The 16,603-nt window shown below is 41.1% G+C and overlaps 1 protein-coding gene across 1 annotated transcript in view; it reads left to right on the top strand.

Moving 5' to 3' along the window:
- LOC5579075 (ETS-like protein pointed) overlaps positions 1 to 16,603 on the top strand; it is a 412,535-nt gene that overhangs the window by 88,505 nt on the left and 307,427 nt on the right. The window contains exon 3 of the mRNA XM_021838386.1: positions 3,192 to 3,315. Coding sequence (XP_021694078.1) covers positions 3,192 to 3,315 — 124 coding nt within the window. The remainder of the gene's footprint in view (positions 1 to 3,191; positions 3,316 to 16,603) is intronic.

Here is a 16,603-nt window from a genome sequence, read left to right as displayed (position 1 = left end):
GTGATATATTTTGTTAACATTTCTGAAGGACTTTCGATGAAATCCGCGAAATATTTTATATTAATTTTTTGGGAAAGCTATTTGAAGGAATTGAGTGAAAAATTTCTAGTAGAACATTCAGCAAAATATGTCAGATTGTTTGTAGCAATGGTGAGGCAAAACTTTGAAAGGGTCAGTAATTTTTTTAATTGGATCCGGAAACATATTCCGGAATCAATGTGTGGATAAACATACAAGGAACGGTTGTCCTCTAAGAGAAATTCACTTTGAAACTAAGAACAAATCTCACAATTTTATATGACTAATTTCCAAGAGATTTGAAGCAAAAGTTCTGAAGGCAGCTCTTGATATTCCTTGAGAAATTTGATTATACTAAAATTATTCAAGGAATATCGAAGGATGACATCAAAAAAATTTTTTTTTTTGTTACAAATTCAAAACAATATGTTTTTTTTTGAAAAATTCTTTATGAATTTTATCTTTTTCTTGGAATTAACGTCCCCACTGGGACAGAGCCAGCTACTCATTGGCTAGCCCCCTGTTCCTACGCCAATGTTAATGAATGAAAATCTAAATTTATATAAAAAAAATCAAGCAAAACCAAAAAGCGAGGATACAGTGTACTTCTCTGTATCTTAGTGATTACTTTAAACATTCTTCGTCTTTATTAAGATGATTGCCCTTATTTTGATTCTTGTTGTACGGCAGTGGAAATTCCTCATTTGCTTCTTGAAACTCCGAAACCCGTAATGTTGGATTGCTGAAATTCTGCTCCTTTGCTCCTTCGGCTACAGAAGTGATTTATGTTTTTTCTTCCTGTTATATGCAAACACTATGCACGAGGCATATCTATCAAAACACTGGATAGCATTGAAATATGCCCTATATGCGAATATAGAGCCAATGTAGTGCTTATTTTATGCCTGTATGGATCAGGCTTATAAGCATTAATGATGCAGTAATAGGGTTTCTATGCATTGGGAGTACTTTTATCAAGCGTGTCTGTATTTGTGTTGCTATTATAATGCTTGCATGCATCTGTGATGCTGTTTTATGGCTTACAATTAGTGCTTATGGTTGTTGGGATGACGAGAACAGTAGACAGCAACTTTTTAGTGACGTCAGTCACTATTTTCGACCAGTTCACTAAAATGTCACTGTTCGCATTTTGTTATCACAAAATGATCACTAAAATCGTGTTGATTTACAGATTTTAGTTATTTTAAAGCAATTTTTTTTAAAGATTTATTAAACTAACGGATCAACGTTAAAGCCATAAAAGGGAGGAATCCTAAAAGTCTGTATTTTTAACCGGTTTTTCTAGGATAACTAATGATGAAATTTTACCAGAATACAGAAACAATTATGGGATGCATTTTTTGAACAAAGTTTTTTTTATGAAGTTTACTCAAAACCCTGGACGTATTTCTAACGGATCTGCTGAACAAAGCAGGTTTGACCAACCTTTTTGGATGGCTGGCCAAATCTCTATCGTGTGGCACGACAAATTCACAAGCATTTTGAATATTTGCATTGACTGAAAGTCATTCAGTGAGGAAAGATTCTCTTCATTGTTGGGAGATTATTGTTGCAGAGTAACAATAAGAATCCCTCTTGAGATTCAATGATATTCCTGTTCAGGATTATGCGAAAATATGAGAATCCAACATAATAATCGCAAATTTTGTCGCTCAAACAACGGCTATATCATATTTAAACATCAATTTAAAAAAAATTGTCCAAATTTGAACCTCGACACATTTAGTCGACAAAACACAGGGGCTCAACTGTTTAACACGGGGATTGTTCCTATCTGAAATTTGAGAATTGTCAAGGAAAACAAAATACAATCAAAACATGAGTTTAAACCAAGGAATGTGACAAAATCTAAATAAATTTGAAAAAAAAAATGCCGTAAACCAACGAAAAGCATTTAAAAATTGAGTAAACTTGTGCTTCTGGCATAAACTTAAGTATTTGGTACTAACATTGTGGCAGAGCTTTTGGTTATTATCAACATATTTTCGTTTTTCGGGATATTTTTTACTAATGTGTGTATCTTTAAGTCAATTGACAGTCTCTATTTGGCGAATTTTTTGATCACTTTCGTCACAAGTAGCTATTATTTAATTGTCTGGTCGCTACCAGCCCTGAGCTACAACGCATAAAATGCTACACCGAGGCAAAAATATTTAATATTTTTTTAAGAAATAATTTTGATTTGATGACATAACGGTTTTTTTTAAATATGCAAAAAAAATCTATGAACTTCTTTAACCAACGTAAATATTATTACGCAATTTAGTTTATCAATCATTGAAAATGTTCGCCTTTTATTTCAGACATGGTTAAAAATTTACATGTTTTGATAACATGCGCTTGATTTGTGCTCATCTTTGAAAGCGGAACAGTTTATCTGCTATGAAAATTGTTCAAAATTATGATATGAATGATATTCATAGACAAATACTGCGTAGCATTTTCAGCGCGATAAGTTGAGTATACTCAAAGACTATAGTCTTTCATGGAATTCCAAAAAGATACTCTATTCGATGAGGGCAAACATGGTAACCCTATAGTTCTAGTTCAGCTTGCTTGGATGGATGCAAACCCCTCAAACGCAAGATAATCCCTCACCTTTTGACAGCGGGGCACCCAGCCGGAACCGCGTAAATAGACATTAAAATTATCATTGTCTCGTTAACATATTTATGGTACTTCGGATGACTTAATTTTGGAATCACCCCTCTGAAGTCGGGTCGCAAAGCAGGCCCTGACACCGAAAATCGTCGTCAATTCATCTGTCATCACGCGACCCGACCTCAAGCGCTTCTTCCGACCGATTTCCAGCCAACCACTTGATCCCCCTCATTCGTATAAATTTAGCGCTAAATAGGATCGAGTGTCGATGGAAAAGTGCGTTCCCAATTCGGAAATTGGGTCCATATGCTTTCCGACGACAAAGGAGGCGACGGTAGCGTGCTCGACTTTCGACCATTTCGACACGGTTACTTGGATCTCGTTGAGTTGAGTGTTGATGAAGATGTCATAATTCCTCGCGTGGTAATTCGATACGGTGTCCGATCGAAGCCTAGGCCCATTCTAGAGGGGGAAGACAACCGACTCAAAAACCGACAAAATTTCAAAAAAGAAAAGCTAATATTTCTGTTTGATTTCCTCTTTGTTTTCAGAGCCACGACGGCGAGTCGCACATACAGCTGAAGCAGGAACCGCTGGACGATGGACCCCACGGCGTACGGAACATCCAGAAGGTGCCCAGCCTGTCGGATCTGAGCGACCCGGAAGCGTCACTAGGTAAGTCGCAAAAGTATGACTTTCTCTGTAGATGTTTGTTTTGGGCGGGATGTAAACAATGAGTTGGGATTTTTTTAGAATTGCAAGCGGATGTTTGTCGATTCGGAGAATTGTCAGATAGGCGTTGATATCAAGCAACGTGTTTCCATGGTAAATTACGTCGGAATAAACTCAGGCGTAGTTGAACATCGAAGCAGGCTTTTATGTGGGCTGTCAAATCTGTTTGTTGACATTTTTTCCCGGAAATGTTCGTTAGCATTTATCGATTTGCTGTCTTGATCGTGATCTTGATGCAATTTATTTTCAAAGATTTTGCAAAAACCGCAGAAGTGTTGATGAAGAATCCACAAAGGGATTCTTACAGAATCCGAAGAGGGGTTCCTGCGAAGCCATTGAGGGATTCTTGCCGAATCCGCAAAGTGATCCTTGCCAAATCCGAAGGATTCTTGCAGAGTCCGTGAGGTATTCTTGCAGAATCTGCCGAGGGATTCTTGCAAAATCCAAGGAGAGATTCTTGCACAATCCGTGAAAAGATTCTTGCAGAATCTGCAGAGATGCATCCGTAGATCCGTGGAGGTATTCTTGTAGAATCCATCGAGAGATTCTTGTAGAATCCGTCGAGAGATTTTAGCAGAATCCGCAGAGGGATACTACCAGATTGCGTAGAGGGAATCTAGCAGAATCCGCGAAGGATTCTTGCAGAATCCGCAGAGCGATTCTTGCTGAATCCGCAGAAGGATTTTTGCTGAATCCGCAGAAGGATTTTTGCTGAATGGAATCGGCGAAGGATTCTTGCAGAATTTACGGGGGTTCTCATAGATTCCGTGAGAGATTCATACAGAATCCGCAAGGGATTCTTACAGAATTTGCAAGGAATGCATGCAGAAACCGTAGAGTGATTCGTGCAGAATTCGCTAAGGATTCTTGCAAGATTCCGCAAGGGATTCTTGCAGAAGTGAGTCGCAAGAGATTCTCTCAGAATCCGACAGAAACTTGCGGAATCCGCAGAGGGATTTTTGCAGAATCCGCAGAGGGATTCTTGCAGAATCCGCAGAGGGATTCTTGCAGAATCCGCAGAGGGATTCTTGCGGAATCCGCAGAAGGATCCCAGCAGAATCAGCAGAAGAATTCTTGCATAATCCATGGAGAGATTCTTGCAGAATCCGTGAAAAGATTCTTGCAGAATCTGCAGAGGGGTTCTTGCAAGATCAGTGGAGGTATTCTTGTAGAATTCGTCGAGGGATTCTTGTAGAATCCGTAGAGGGATTCTTGTAGAAAAGAGATTCTAGCAGAATCCAAAGAAAGAGATTCTAGCAGAATCCACAGAGGGATTCTAGCAGAATCCGTAGAGGGATTCTAGCAGAATCCGCGAGGGATTCTTGCAGAATCCGCAGAGCGATTCTTGCTGAATCCGCAGAAAGATTCTTGCAGAATATTTAGATGTAGATCGGCGAGGGATTCTTGAATCCGCAGGTTGTTCTTGTAGAAGCTGCAGGAAATTCCTGTCAAATCTGCAGTCCTGCTAAATTTTCCTGCAAAATGGCAGCACTGTAGTACCTCAATTTAAAAATACACAGCAAATTGAAAATCATAGATAGCCGTTCAATTCTACTTATATCATATCGGCTTTATCAGGAGTCATGGATCAACGCCTACTGCGCACATCCACCCGAATTGGCTGCGTCCTGGCACACACGTGATCCACTATCGCCGTCTGTAGCCCCCGTCTGCCCAGTCTGAAGGCAATTTGGGCAAAGATTTACAACACTTCTTTACGCAAAATCTAAAAAAAAAACCTCAAACTCAATTGAGAGGCGATTAGGCGCACCAACTGCAGATTAGATTAGGGCGTTCGCCGCACTTGGGCACTCGGACTCGGTGAAGTCCGCCCGGTAGCCTCGCGCGATCAGAGATTCTACCCTTGAGATTAGTTTTACTGCCGCATTCCGTCCAGCGAATCAGCCATTTCGGCTTCGATGGTTTTTCAAGTTTCAAGAGCTCCCGAACGGTTCAGTTTACGAGGAAGAGTTAACCGAGAAGGATGACGATGACGACGACTGGTATCAAGTGGCTGGCCGCGGTGGCGGTGTTGGGACTGCTGACGACCGGGACCACGGCCAACGAGTACGAACTGCTGGAGCGGTTCAACAATGCCTTCGCCAACTATACGGGCGAGACGGAGCTGGTGCTGCAGAATCTGCGCCACTGGAACTCCGAGCTGATCAAGGAGTTCAACCGGGAGTTGCTGCTGGAGATGGGACGGCTGGTGCCGACGATGCGGGCGAACGACGCCGAGTTCTTGGCGAACATTACGGCCTTCGAGGGCGTCAGCGAGGAGTGTCGGTATGAGGTGTACATGTTGCGTGAGCTGTTCCTGATTTTCCAGAACTGGGACATTCAGGACTGTGCGTACTTTGCATGGTACGGATTGAACCAGGACTCGACGGGTCGCTTCTGGCCGTATCATAATCCCTTTGCCCGCGAGAACTCGCGAGCCAGCTTCCAAGTGATCCAGACCCTGGGTAGACGTCGCATCGATGACGTGGAGGGCCTGGAGGACGAACTGGAGGAGGAGCTGGAGTATTACAGGAACCTGAGGGACGGTCAGACCGACATTCTGTGGGATGAGATTTCGGCTCATGCCGATGCCGCTTACAAGATCTACCGGGAGCTGGACGACTGCCGGATTTGGTCCGAGTACATGCAGGGATCGGATCACAATTACATTATGTCCTACCTGGAGAATGATTGCTGGTACGACGTGGAAGTGACTACGGAGACGACTCTTGGGACCACTACGGAGGTGATTAATGGGACGACCGTAGCCTTAGAATAGTAGCACTGTATTATGTAACCAATTTTTTTAGGGAGAAATAAATGAGTTGGAAGATTGTCCAATCAGGCGCCGATAAGCGGATTGGAAATCCCTGGACTGATAAGACTTTCCAATACTTGATGAAGTCCTTTAGCTAGGTGGTTCTACTGGTCAGTTGAGATCGTTGGTTAGCATGAAGTACGCCGTTTTCGTCTTGGGGGTCGCCGTGGCCTTTAGCTCCGTTGTAGAGTCGAACTTTCTGGAAGAGTTCCACGAGAGTTTGTCCGAAGTGGCGCAGCTAGCTGGGGAAGACCTTGAGTACTACCGAGCCTACAATGGAGCCCTGATCAAGGAGTTCAACCGGGAACTGCTGCTATCATTCGGTATTATGGTTCCAACGCTGCGGACTAACGATGTGGAGTTCATGCAATCGCTCGAAGAGTTGGACAACGTTACGGATGAGTGCCTGGAGTACGTCAAGAGTATGCGGGACATTCTGATAACCCTGCAGAACAATGATGTGAACAACTGTGCACGATGGGCGTGGATTTCGTTGGAGGAGGACACCATGACAAGGTTCTGGCCGTATCACAACCCGTTTGCGAGGGAATTCGTACGGGCAACGACGCAAGTCGTCCAGACATTGGGAAGGAATCGCATAGATCGAGACCAGGACGCGATCAGCGCTGAACTAGCGGAAGAGCTCGCCTACTTTGAGAACCTCCGGGACGGTCAAGGAGCGGTCCTGTGGGAAGAGATATCGGCCCATGCTGACATGGCCGATGCCACCTATCGGAATCTGGAGGAATGTCGTGAGATCACAAAACTCATGCAGCAATTCGACCACGACTACCTGCTGACTCTCATGGAAAACTGTTTGGAAAATGGCGTGTGATAGTGTGTTCAATAAAGCTAACGTATGTCAACCCGCCTACTTTGATGTTTCTCGACGAAATCAGTCCAAGTGCGTCATGACGACAAGTTCAATTAAGATTAGATTAGCCATCTGCTCTCTATCTCTGTTGTGAGCGAGTACCAGCGGCTTTTGACCACATCACACATTAATTGAGTGAATCTGTCCGCCTAAGCGAACCAGTTTGGATACAATTTAATAGCTCTCGGCTAACAGGCTCTTCTCCTTATTTCCCCTATATCAAAACTGTATGAATGAATGGGTCAAGAACTGGTCGGTAATACAGTAGCCGAGTCAAGCTTTCAAACACAACTGTTTTATGTTTGCTTCCATCCATCGTCATCATTCATGACAGATGAGGACGGCAAGCGGAGCCATTGCAACGCCTCGCCTACTCCGCCTGCCGTCCAGCTTGGGTTTATTAACGAACACACATGTGTGAGGGGCCCATATAGCCGTAGCGGTAAACGCGCAGCTACTCAGCATGACCATGCTGAGGGTCGTGGGTTCGAATCCCACTGGTCGAGGATCTTTTCGTAAAGGAAATTTTCTCGATTCCCAGGGCATAAGAGTATCTTCGTACCTGCCACACGATATACACATGCAAAAATGATCAATCGGCAAAGAAAGCTCTCAGTTAATAACTGTGGAAGTGCTCATAAGAACACTAATCTGAGAAGCAGGCTTTGTCCCAGTTGGGACGTAACGCCAGAAAGAAGAAGAAGAACATGTGTGAGGAGCGCGCAACGCCAAGATCTTCACCGACGAAGACGACGGCAAAGAATCGTTATCGTGGCTTCCCTTTTGGTCCATTACTGCAGCTTTGGGGCACGCAGCATACTTCGCATGCTTGAAGGTCGCCGCTTTGCTTCTAGGTTTTTTTTGTCTTCTGTTTTCGAATAGGTCTCCAACCCCTTCAACGGTCCGTTTTTTTTATTCAGCTTGACTAGTCTAGACTACGTTGTAAAATAATGATTGATCCCCAGCGTTGTAACGTGGACGATTTTGGAGTCCAAGATTTAAAACACTCTATTTCATCGATTTGATTCAAATCCACTCCACTGCGTGGATACGACGATAATCGTAGTAACCCGAGTCGAGCTGACAGTTTGATGACATGGCCTACTGTGAGAAAGACGTTATCGCCGCTAGGTGTCTGACCGACGACGGTTGATCCTCGGTTTTCGATCGCGATCAACAGCGGCGTTGGCATAGGATGTAGTTCTGTTTCATCGATCAAACCGCTCTGCTTCCGCCGCTGCCATCTCTAATGACGAATAATTATACAGTTCCAGAGGAGTGGAGGATCTTCTGGATTCGCTAATAGTTCTTCTGTAGAGTGTTCTGCCTAGGCCACCACACAATGTACTGAACCGGAGAACCCGTCCTAGAGAGACACTGTGTCACTGTGTGCGTGATTCAGGTATCTTGGCTAATAACATGGTTGGTTTTTTTTCCCTGATTCACCTCTTCGGAGTCATGCGAGCATTTTTGAAATAATTATCTCCTATAAGTGATCGCTTTTTTTTCCCTTGTACAACTTTGCTTGTTCTAATGGTTGCCCCGATCATCGACAAACATCGATCTTGGCGTGGTCCTTGCTCTGATGGGCCTACTTAGGTGATGCTAGTTTCGTTAGAGGTTGCTTGGAAACGAAATTTGGAGTGTTTTTCAACGCTTGCTTGTTCGTAAATTTTGCTTCGATTGCGCCAAAGACGAAATAGAGACTTAGTACTCGTGTTCAGAATGGGTACCACTGCTAGTTTGGTCGCGAAGTACTAAGATACCTAAAATTGAAAAATCGCAATACATTTTTCACAGCATTCTAGAGTGTGTGTCATACAATTTTGTTCAATAAAGGTCATGAACGTCTTTATTTCGTCTTTGATTGTGCGCTGCGTGGAGCAGGCTTAGCGTGTTGGACATCTGGTGGCGAGCATTGGAAGCGAAAGCGGGAGCTTTTCGCGTGCATCGTAAACTCAGGCAGTGTTGCGAGATGGCATAAGATTTCTATAGATAAGTTAAATTCAGTCAACAATTAATTTTAGTTTTCATATATTATTACTAACGCCTCGTTCGAATTCTTTTTTTCCCTTTTTAGAATTTCTTTTATTGATGTTTGCAAAATTACTTCGGAAGCGTTTGAATTGCATGATGTAATTATTTTATGTATACAATGGGATTCCGTTTTTGGCAACAAAGTCAAAATTTTCAGTCACCAAAACGGATCCATTTTTTTTTTTAATTTTATGAATATCATATGGACGTTGTTACATCATCATAATGGAATCAAATTATGACCAGACTTCAAAGTAAACACACGATCGTATATGATACGATATATGAGTACAAATGTGGAGGCGTTATACACACAATTCGAATGCAGCATTATGGCGCATGTACGTATATCGCCTCCACTTTTGTACTCTTATGCGCTATCGTATACGAGTTTGTGTTTACTGGGTTTATAACGGTTTACTTCGCAGCAGACTTCCGTAGGATAGGACAGCGCTATAAATCTATCCAACTTTTTACGAGCGCTAATGTATGCCATACACAGGCTCGCTTTCTGATAGGGAACATACGATTTGACGTTTGGCTTGGGTCCGTTCAATAGAAAACGACCCAAGCCAAATCGACTTATCCCTACCAGAAAGAGGGTCTCCTTGTGGCAGCCATTAGCGCTTTTAAAAACCTTTATAGACCTGTCATAATAATTGTGACAGTCGTTCCAAACACTTTTCGTTGCTGATATTTTAATGATGTTTTATAGAGATAGATTTTTCTCGCGGTTTCGCCCGTTCTCGTCGCTGGAGATTTTTTTCCCCTGTTTTGGAGCGTCTTGCTGGGTAGTGCTTCGTGAAGCCCAAGTATACAAATAAATAAAGTATTGTTTTCTCTTTTGATTGCCGGCATTCAAAAGATTAAATTGAAAACACTTAAACAACAAATGTTTATGGTCTATCGCCAGCTTTCTAGGTGAATCCTGACAATATACCTTCCCCAACCTCCAACTCCGTAGCACTTATGAGGGTGTCGCTGAGTCGGTGGCCTCTCATTAAGTAAGTGCTACACCAACATTTCCTTCCTCTATCCCAAGTTACGGTAAAGATGGGCGTGGCCGGGAATAGTGATATTCATGCTTTTAGTATTCTTGTTCATGATTTGAACAAGGTATACTCCCTTGCCTTGTTCCTGAAAGTAGTCAGGATGAGATTATTAAAAAGAAACATGAATGTTGCTAGTATCCAATCTACGAAGTATACCGTAACTACGCTAACGCTGATATTTAAATAATGTTTTATAAGCTTTAAGTTTACTATTTGTATACATAGACCATGTAAAAACATTAATGTAGGTGACCTTCATTCAAGAACTGGAATTCCTCAAAATAGTGTTACAATACAAAAATACAACACAGAAACGTGGGGACGGACCTGGTATAGTGGTTTGAATACACGCCTCTCACGCCGAGGACTTGGGATCGAATACCATCCCCGAGATAGTCACTAAAAGTTTCAGTGACGATTTCCTTAGAAAGGGAAGTAAAACCGTTGGTCCCGAGATGAACTAGCCCAGGGCTAAAAATCTCGTTAATAAAGATACAAAAAAAAACACACAGAAAAGTATTCACAAAAAAAAAACTCTAGGTGTAACAAAACTGAATTAGTCTATCTTCCAAGACCAAGTATCAAATTTGTCAATATTCGGTAATTTGAAAATAACTCTTCAAATTTATGTTTCTTTCATAGTAAGGCATTTCATATTGAATGATTTACTTCAGTCTAAAAGGTACACAGATACAGCTGAAATCAATTGATGTACACAATAACTATGATGTTTTTCGAATCAGAGTATTGACTAAGCCTTAATAGGAAGTTCATTCCAGTTTGAAGTTTTATCAAAATTTCATTAAAAATTTGGGTAGGACAAACGTTGGTGAACTCTTCATTCAGAGTTCACCAGACTTTCCTGATAGAAACTGGATATAACCGAAGTAATCTGGAAACTCCAGGGCTAATCGTGAAATTTATCAAAAGAAGCTGAAGATTTTTGGAAAACTATCAATCGTGCACAATTTCCTTTAAATACATTGCTGGAATTTCTTCAACGATTTTGCAAGCATTTTGTTAGATTTTTTTAAGAAATTTTAAGTTTTCTCTGGGAGTTTTATCAAATGAATTTGCTAAGGATTACTTTCAAACATTCTTACGGCAATTCAGCCAAGAACATACGTAAAGTGTGCCGTAGCTGTTCTGTATGAATTGCTAGAAAAAGTGTCAAGAATGCATCGAGGGATTATTTTTATTAATTATTCCATCAATTCTGCAAGAACCTCACGATAGTTCTCCAGAGATTATCAGCAAGATTCCGAAATCGCACTCACTTTCGCGATAATGTATTTATCCCTCACAACAATTTTCAACGAAAAACCACCTTGCGTATTTCTCCACCAACAAAACAAAGCGAAAATAGATAATCGCACGCTTCCACAGCTGTGAGAAGTTTGTTTTCTCTTCCTCCTAGGGCAAGTGTACCATTAGTGGTGCACCTAAGAGAAAACTGCTAAAACATGGTGACAAAATCAAGAAATATATGATTTTAACGTATCATTCGATAGATCTCTAATCCTTCTATCATTCAAATGTATAAAAATAACGAATAATTTGAAATTTTACTGCAAAATGCATTGCACCAATAATAGGAACAAGGTTCTTTTAGTGGAGGTATGTTTTAAGAATGGTTCCTTTAGTGGCGCAATCCATTGATTTGAGGACCCTCCACTATGGGTGCTAATGCACCACTATAGGTACAAAGGAGCGAACATTATAAGCGAAATAATTGTTTTAAATAGTTTTATGGTAAAATTCTATGAATATCATTCGATTACTTGTATCATTTTCGCATCGTACATAATAGAAAAATATGAAATAATCATTTATTAGCGCGAAACATACCAAAACACGCTACCTCCACTATTGGAGCTACCTCCACTAAGGGAGCGTTTGCCCTATCCATGGAGAACTTTTCCTGTATCCATCGCCAGAAGTTGCTTTTATGCACCAAATTAACTACTCCCTTCGTCTAATTGATGTGGTAGCATGGTTAGTGTGCACGCATCGCGATTGTTTTTAGCAATGTTCTAGGTTCGAATCCCGTCGCCAGCATCAGTTTTCGTTTATCCACATAGTGATAATTCGCGGCAGAAGTTGGCGAGCGAAAATATGATGGAGTGAAAACAGAAATTATCCCCAGAGTAGAATGATTGTCGGTTATCCTCCATCATAGCTCGAGGGAAAATAATAAGTGTGAGCGGAAACAGATGTTCACGTGAGGAAGCAAAAAATCATTCTCCTTACGTGCGAAAAATCGTAGATTTGGCACCATTGATGCGAAAATTCAGAACCCCTTATTATCAGTTTTTACGTATTGTACAATCAGTAACGCCTAGATTAATTTTCCTTGGATATTCCAATTTTCTCTCAATAAATACTTTCACAAACTTAAAAATATTCACGGCATTTCAAAATGCTGAATCCTCTCAGCATCTAGATTCTTTGCTGCTAAAAAATCGTACTTGACTTTCGCCAATCCAGAAAACTGAAATCTCGGATAACTTGATTTTTAACCCGTAACTCGGCAACACCGCGTGCCGTACACCAATGTCGGGAATGCTGATAAATCGGTTTGTCCATGAGATTACTGAATTTCTCAGTATTTTGTTCTACAGCCATATTGTTTACCATTCAAAAGTGTAAAAACATTGTGGTTTGGTTTCTAAATCATGGAAAATTCTAAAACGGGATAAAGTAGCTTGCACGAATTTATCCGCAAGTATTATTAAGGTGAATTTTTCGCTCTTATTTTAGTACTAAAAGTCGACAACAACGTGTTTCAGAAGTCGCATACGGAACAGGCAATTCAATCAGGTATCAAACGAGAATGCATGATTTCAAGTCAATGAAATGACATATTTACATATTGGACACTTTTTTCCGGAATTACGCACTACTTCGGCAAATATGTCAAAGTGTCTAGGAATTTTCACGGCAATTTATTCAAGAACATTGACAGGGTTGGCTGTAAGAATTCTGTAGGAATTTCTTTAGCAATCATCCAGAGGGATGCTTTAAGAAATTGCTCCATTATATTTTTTTTTCAAAGATTCTAGAAGTTCATTGGTATTTCTGCAAGAATTCCTACATTTGTTTTGAATTTTCGCCAACTTCGTATTCGATTGTAAGCGTGTAGCACCAAACGAGAAAAAGTATCAGAAGAAATCCTCGCAGTGCATTAACAATCTCGCACGCATTGTTGAGGATTTATGCTGTGAATTCTGAGTTAAGTTATAATTGGAATTGCAGTTTCACCGTAATCTCAACAGCTGAAGGTTCGGTGAAAAATCACCGATCAGTCTGTGAAATCATTGTACAAAATCATAAAGAAAAACTCGCGAATGGTCCGAACGGGAACCTAACTGCCGATCTACCGATCAGGAAGGAGACTTGCTAGCTTTCACCGCTTGTTAATGGAGTGCGAGAAGTAAAACAAAAAGAGCTCATGCCTGCCAGAGCGGCTGCCAAATCATTTTACAGAAGTTCGGTGAAAATAATGCTGTTACCGAACTGTTTGTTAGTATTTTACAGGTTACAGTAAGTTTTGTTTGTTTTACGGATTTTTTTCCGGTAAAATAGTAGATTTTTGTTGTTTACAGTTCGAATTCGGTTGTTTATTTCACAGGATACTGCGATTTATCATATGTAAATGTGGAAACTGACATTTATGTCAAAGTGTGAGCCAATCGAGCAGAGTTATCAAAGCATGAGCCAAACGAACATTTTTTTTTCGTTTTGAATTATTTCTAGGGGGGTTTTGTAGTCCAATAGGGTAACGACTGTTTATTTCGTTTTTAATCGCTAACAGTTGACGCCAGCGGCAAAAAGTACAGACAAAAACCTTTCGAACATTCACTATCTCTCACTGGCAGCCGACCAGCGACACTAATGTTTGTACTCCACTCTCTGATCGCGCTACGCTGGATTCTCGAACTTCAACACAAGCGCATGGAAGAATGGTAGTCGATAACTGTCAGAACGTATGGAGAATATTGAAACACGTAAATTTCTAGCAATTAGGAAACTTGATCGAAAAAGTAGTGATTAGAAATCAAGCGTAATGTGAATAGATAACTTTATGTTTTTATTTCTTCCATGGTGGTTTCTTTGCTTCACGATTTCGTTTTTACTACCACTGGAAAAGAGCCATCTATTGCCTTTTCAGTTTTGAATATCTCCCTATTGAAATTATTTTGGTAAAAGTTGTTTTGCATGCAGAAAAAATATGAAATATTTGCACTTTTCACACTTTTATTATTGGGATATTGAGTTTTTTAGTTTCAATTTTTTTTTCAAAGATCTATAACGCAACACAATATATTGTTTGCAATGAGAAAGTCATATCCGTGTTACGTTATTATCTTTGACGCAGAGGCAAATTCACCACTGTCGGTTTGTTGGTAAGTCATCCCATATTATTCTCGCTAATCTCTATAATAAAAGATCACTTGTCAAACGCACTCCCATAAAACTGGCCACCATGCTCGAAAGCTCGCTTCTCACACGACATCCAAGACACGACCCAATAAATGTAGTTTCCACCTTTTGAAAGATAGGCGTCGCTTCCATCGCACATTTTCTCTCTCTTCTACGTTATGTGCTTTCAAAAGCATGCTTATCTTTGCACGTTTTTCCTTGCTTCCAACGGCCAACTGCGATGCGATGCGACGGTTAATCCCAAGCATAAGGCTCTACTAAGCATTAAGCACGCACGCACGCCTCACCATCCGATCCAAGTAGGCAATCGAGCAGAGACAAACCGCGACTCCGAGCCATTCGTTATCTGATAGTTATTGGCGTAAGCATTTTCAATTTTAATTTTACTATTTCCGGCGCTCGGTTTCATTAATGAATCGATGCGGCGGAAAAGGGACTGCGATTGTGACGAACGAAGCTTGGGTACGCAAAATGCCTGTATATTGGATGCAGTTTGTATTCCCCTCGCGTGTCCGAAGCTGTTTGCGACGATGCTTGTTGCGTAAAAACCGGGGTGAGGAGGCTTATTTCGGGAGGGCGGAACGGTTTGTGGTCATACATATGTATGAAAGTGTAATGAAGCAGAAAAATATTAAATAAATGAAACATTGGACGACGACGACGGCTCGGGCTATGACGATGAAAAGCGATGGTCGTTGTCGGGATGAGACGGCCGTTTGGTCGAACGCGACTTGATCTCGGCCTGCTTAGCAGTCCAACGCGCGTCGCGTGGTGATTGAGCGTAATGAGAGATGGCAATTGTCATCGTTATGGTTTGTGATGATTGTCCGTTCTGTACTCTTCGGATTCCGCACAGAGAGCTCATTCAAGCAAAAAACCCGAGCATCAAGTATACTATAGTATGCCATGACGAGACGATTGTTTGTTGCCGGCGTCGCGATTGCTAAGCAACTCAACGAGAACGGGTTGCTGAGATGTGATGCCAGATGTGCTTCCTCGTCCCCCTCCCCTTCGCCGATCTCTGGTTTTACGTTCATTCATGAAAGATTGGTCGAGTGCGGCAGCGCGAAACTTTTCCTCTTCCCTGTTCGAAAAGGCCACAATCGCAACGGTCGCATAATGACCGCAAATAAAAGCGACCGGCAAAAATCATGGTATTCGCTAAGTTCAACTTTTTAACACTGGAGTTGTTCCTATCTAACATTTAGGAAAGGACACGGAAAACAAAAAACAAACAACCCTTGAGTTTAAACTAATCGGTGTGAAAAAATTTCATGAACCGGAAAAAATGTTTTTTGAACTTGAACCAACGAGAAATATTTAAAAATTGTGTAAACATGTGTTTCTGGCCTAAACTTAAGCGTTTGGTACTAAAATTGGGACAGGGCCTTAGAACTCTATTGTACATCATAGGTTTTATGGTGTCTGAATAGGTTCAACTATTAAATTAATTGTATTTTTTTATTCGGGACTGTAAATGTGAGCTCTCTTTTTGTTTGCTATTGCGTACCTTGTGTGCGAATATTTATGGATCTCTGGGAATGATTTATGGACGTTTGTGTGCTTGATGGGGCCCTGATTCTGGCCTCCGGGGACACGAGGCGACGGCATCAAGAGAAAGGGTTTTAAGTTGAGTGCGAGCAGGTTCTTTGGTCTGCAACAATGTTGGTCTGATAGTATCAGGAAGAAGGTGAATCAAAGTTGGCGATGATTTGGAAAATTTGTGAGGAGTACTAGATTTGTACTTTTCGAATCGAAATCGAATCGAAATCGAATCGAAATCGAATCGAAATCGAATCGAAATCGAATCGAAATCGAATCGAAATCGAATCGAAATCGAATCGAAATCGAATCGAAATCGAATCGAAAATCGAATCGAATCGAAATCGAATCGAAATCGAATCGAAATCGAATCGAAATCGAATCGAAATCGAATCGAAATCGAATCGAAATCGAATCGAAATCGAATCGAAATCGAATCGAAATCGAATCGAAATCGAATCGAAA

Source organism: Aedes aegypti, chromosome 1, assembly GCF_002204515.2.
Source record: "Aedes aegypti strain LVP_AGWG chromosome 1, AaegL5.0 Primary Assembly, whole genome shotgun sequence".
Lineage (NCBI taxonomy): Eukaryota > Metazoa > Arthropoda > Insecta > Diptera > Culicidae > Aedes > Aedes aegypti.
The sequence above is the reverse complement of the archived record's forward strand: the minus strand, read 5'-3'. Positions and strand labels throughout refer to the sequence as shown.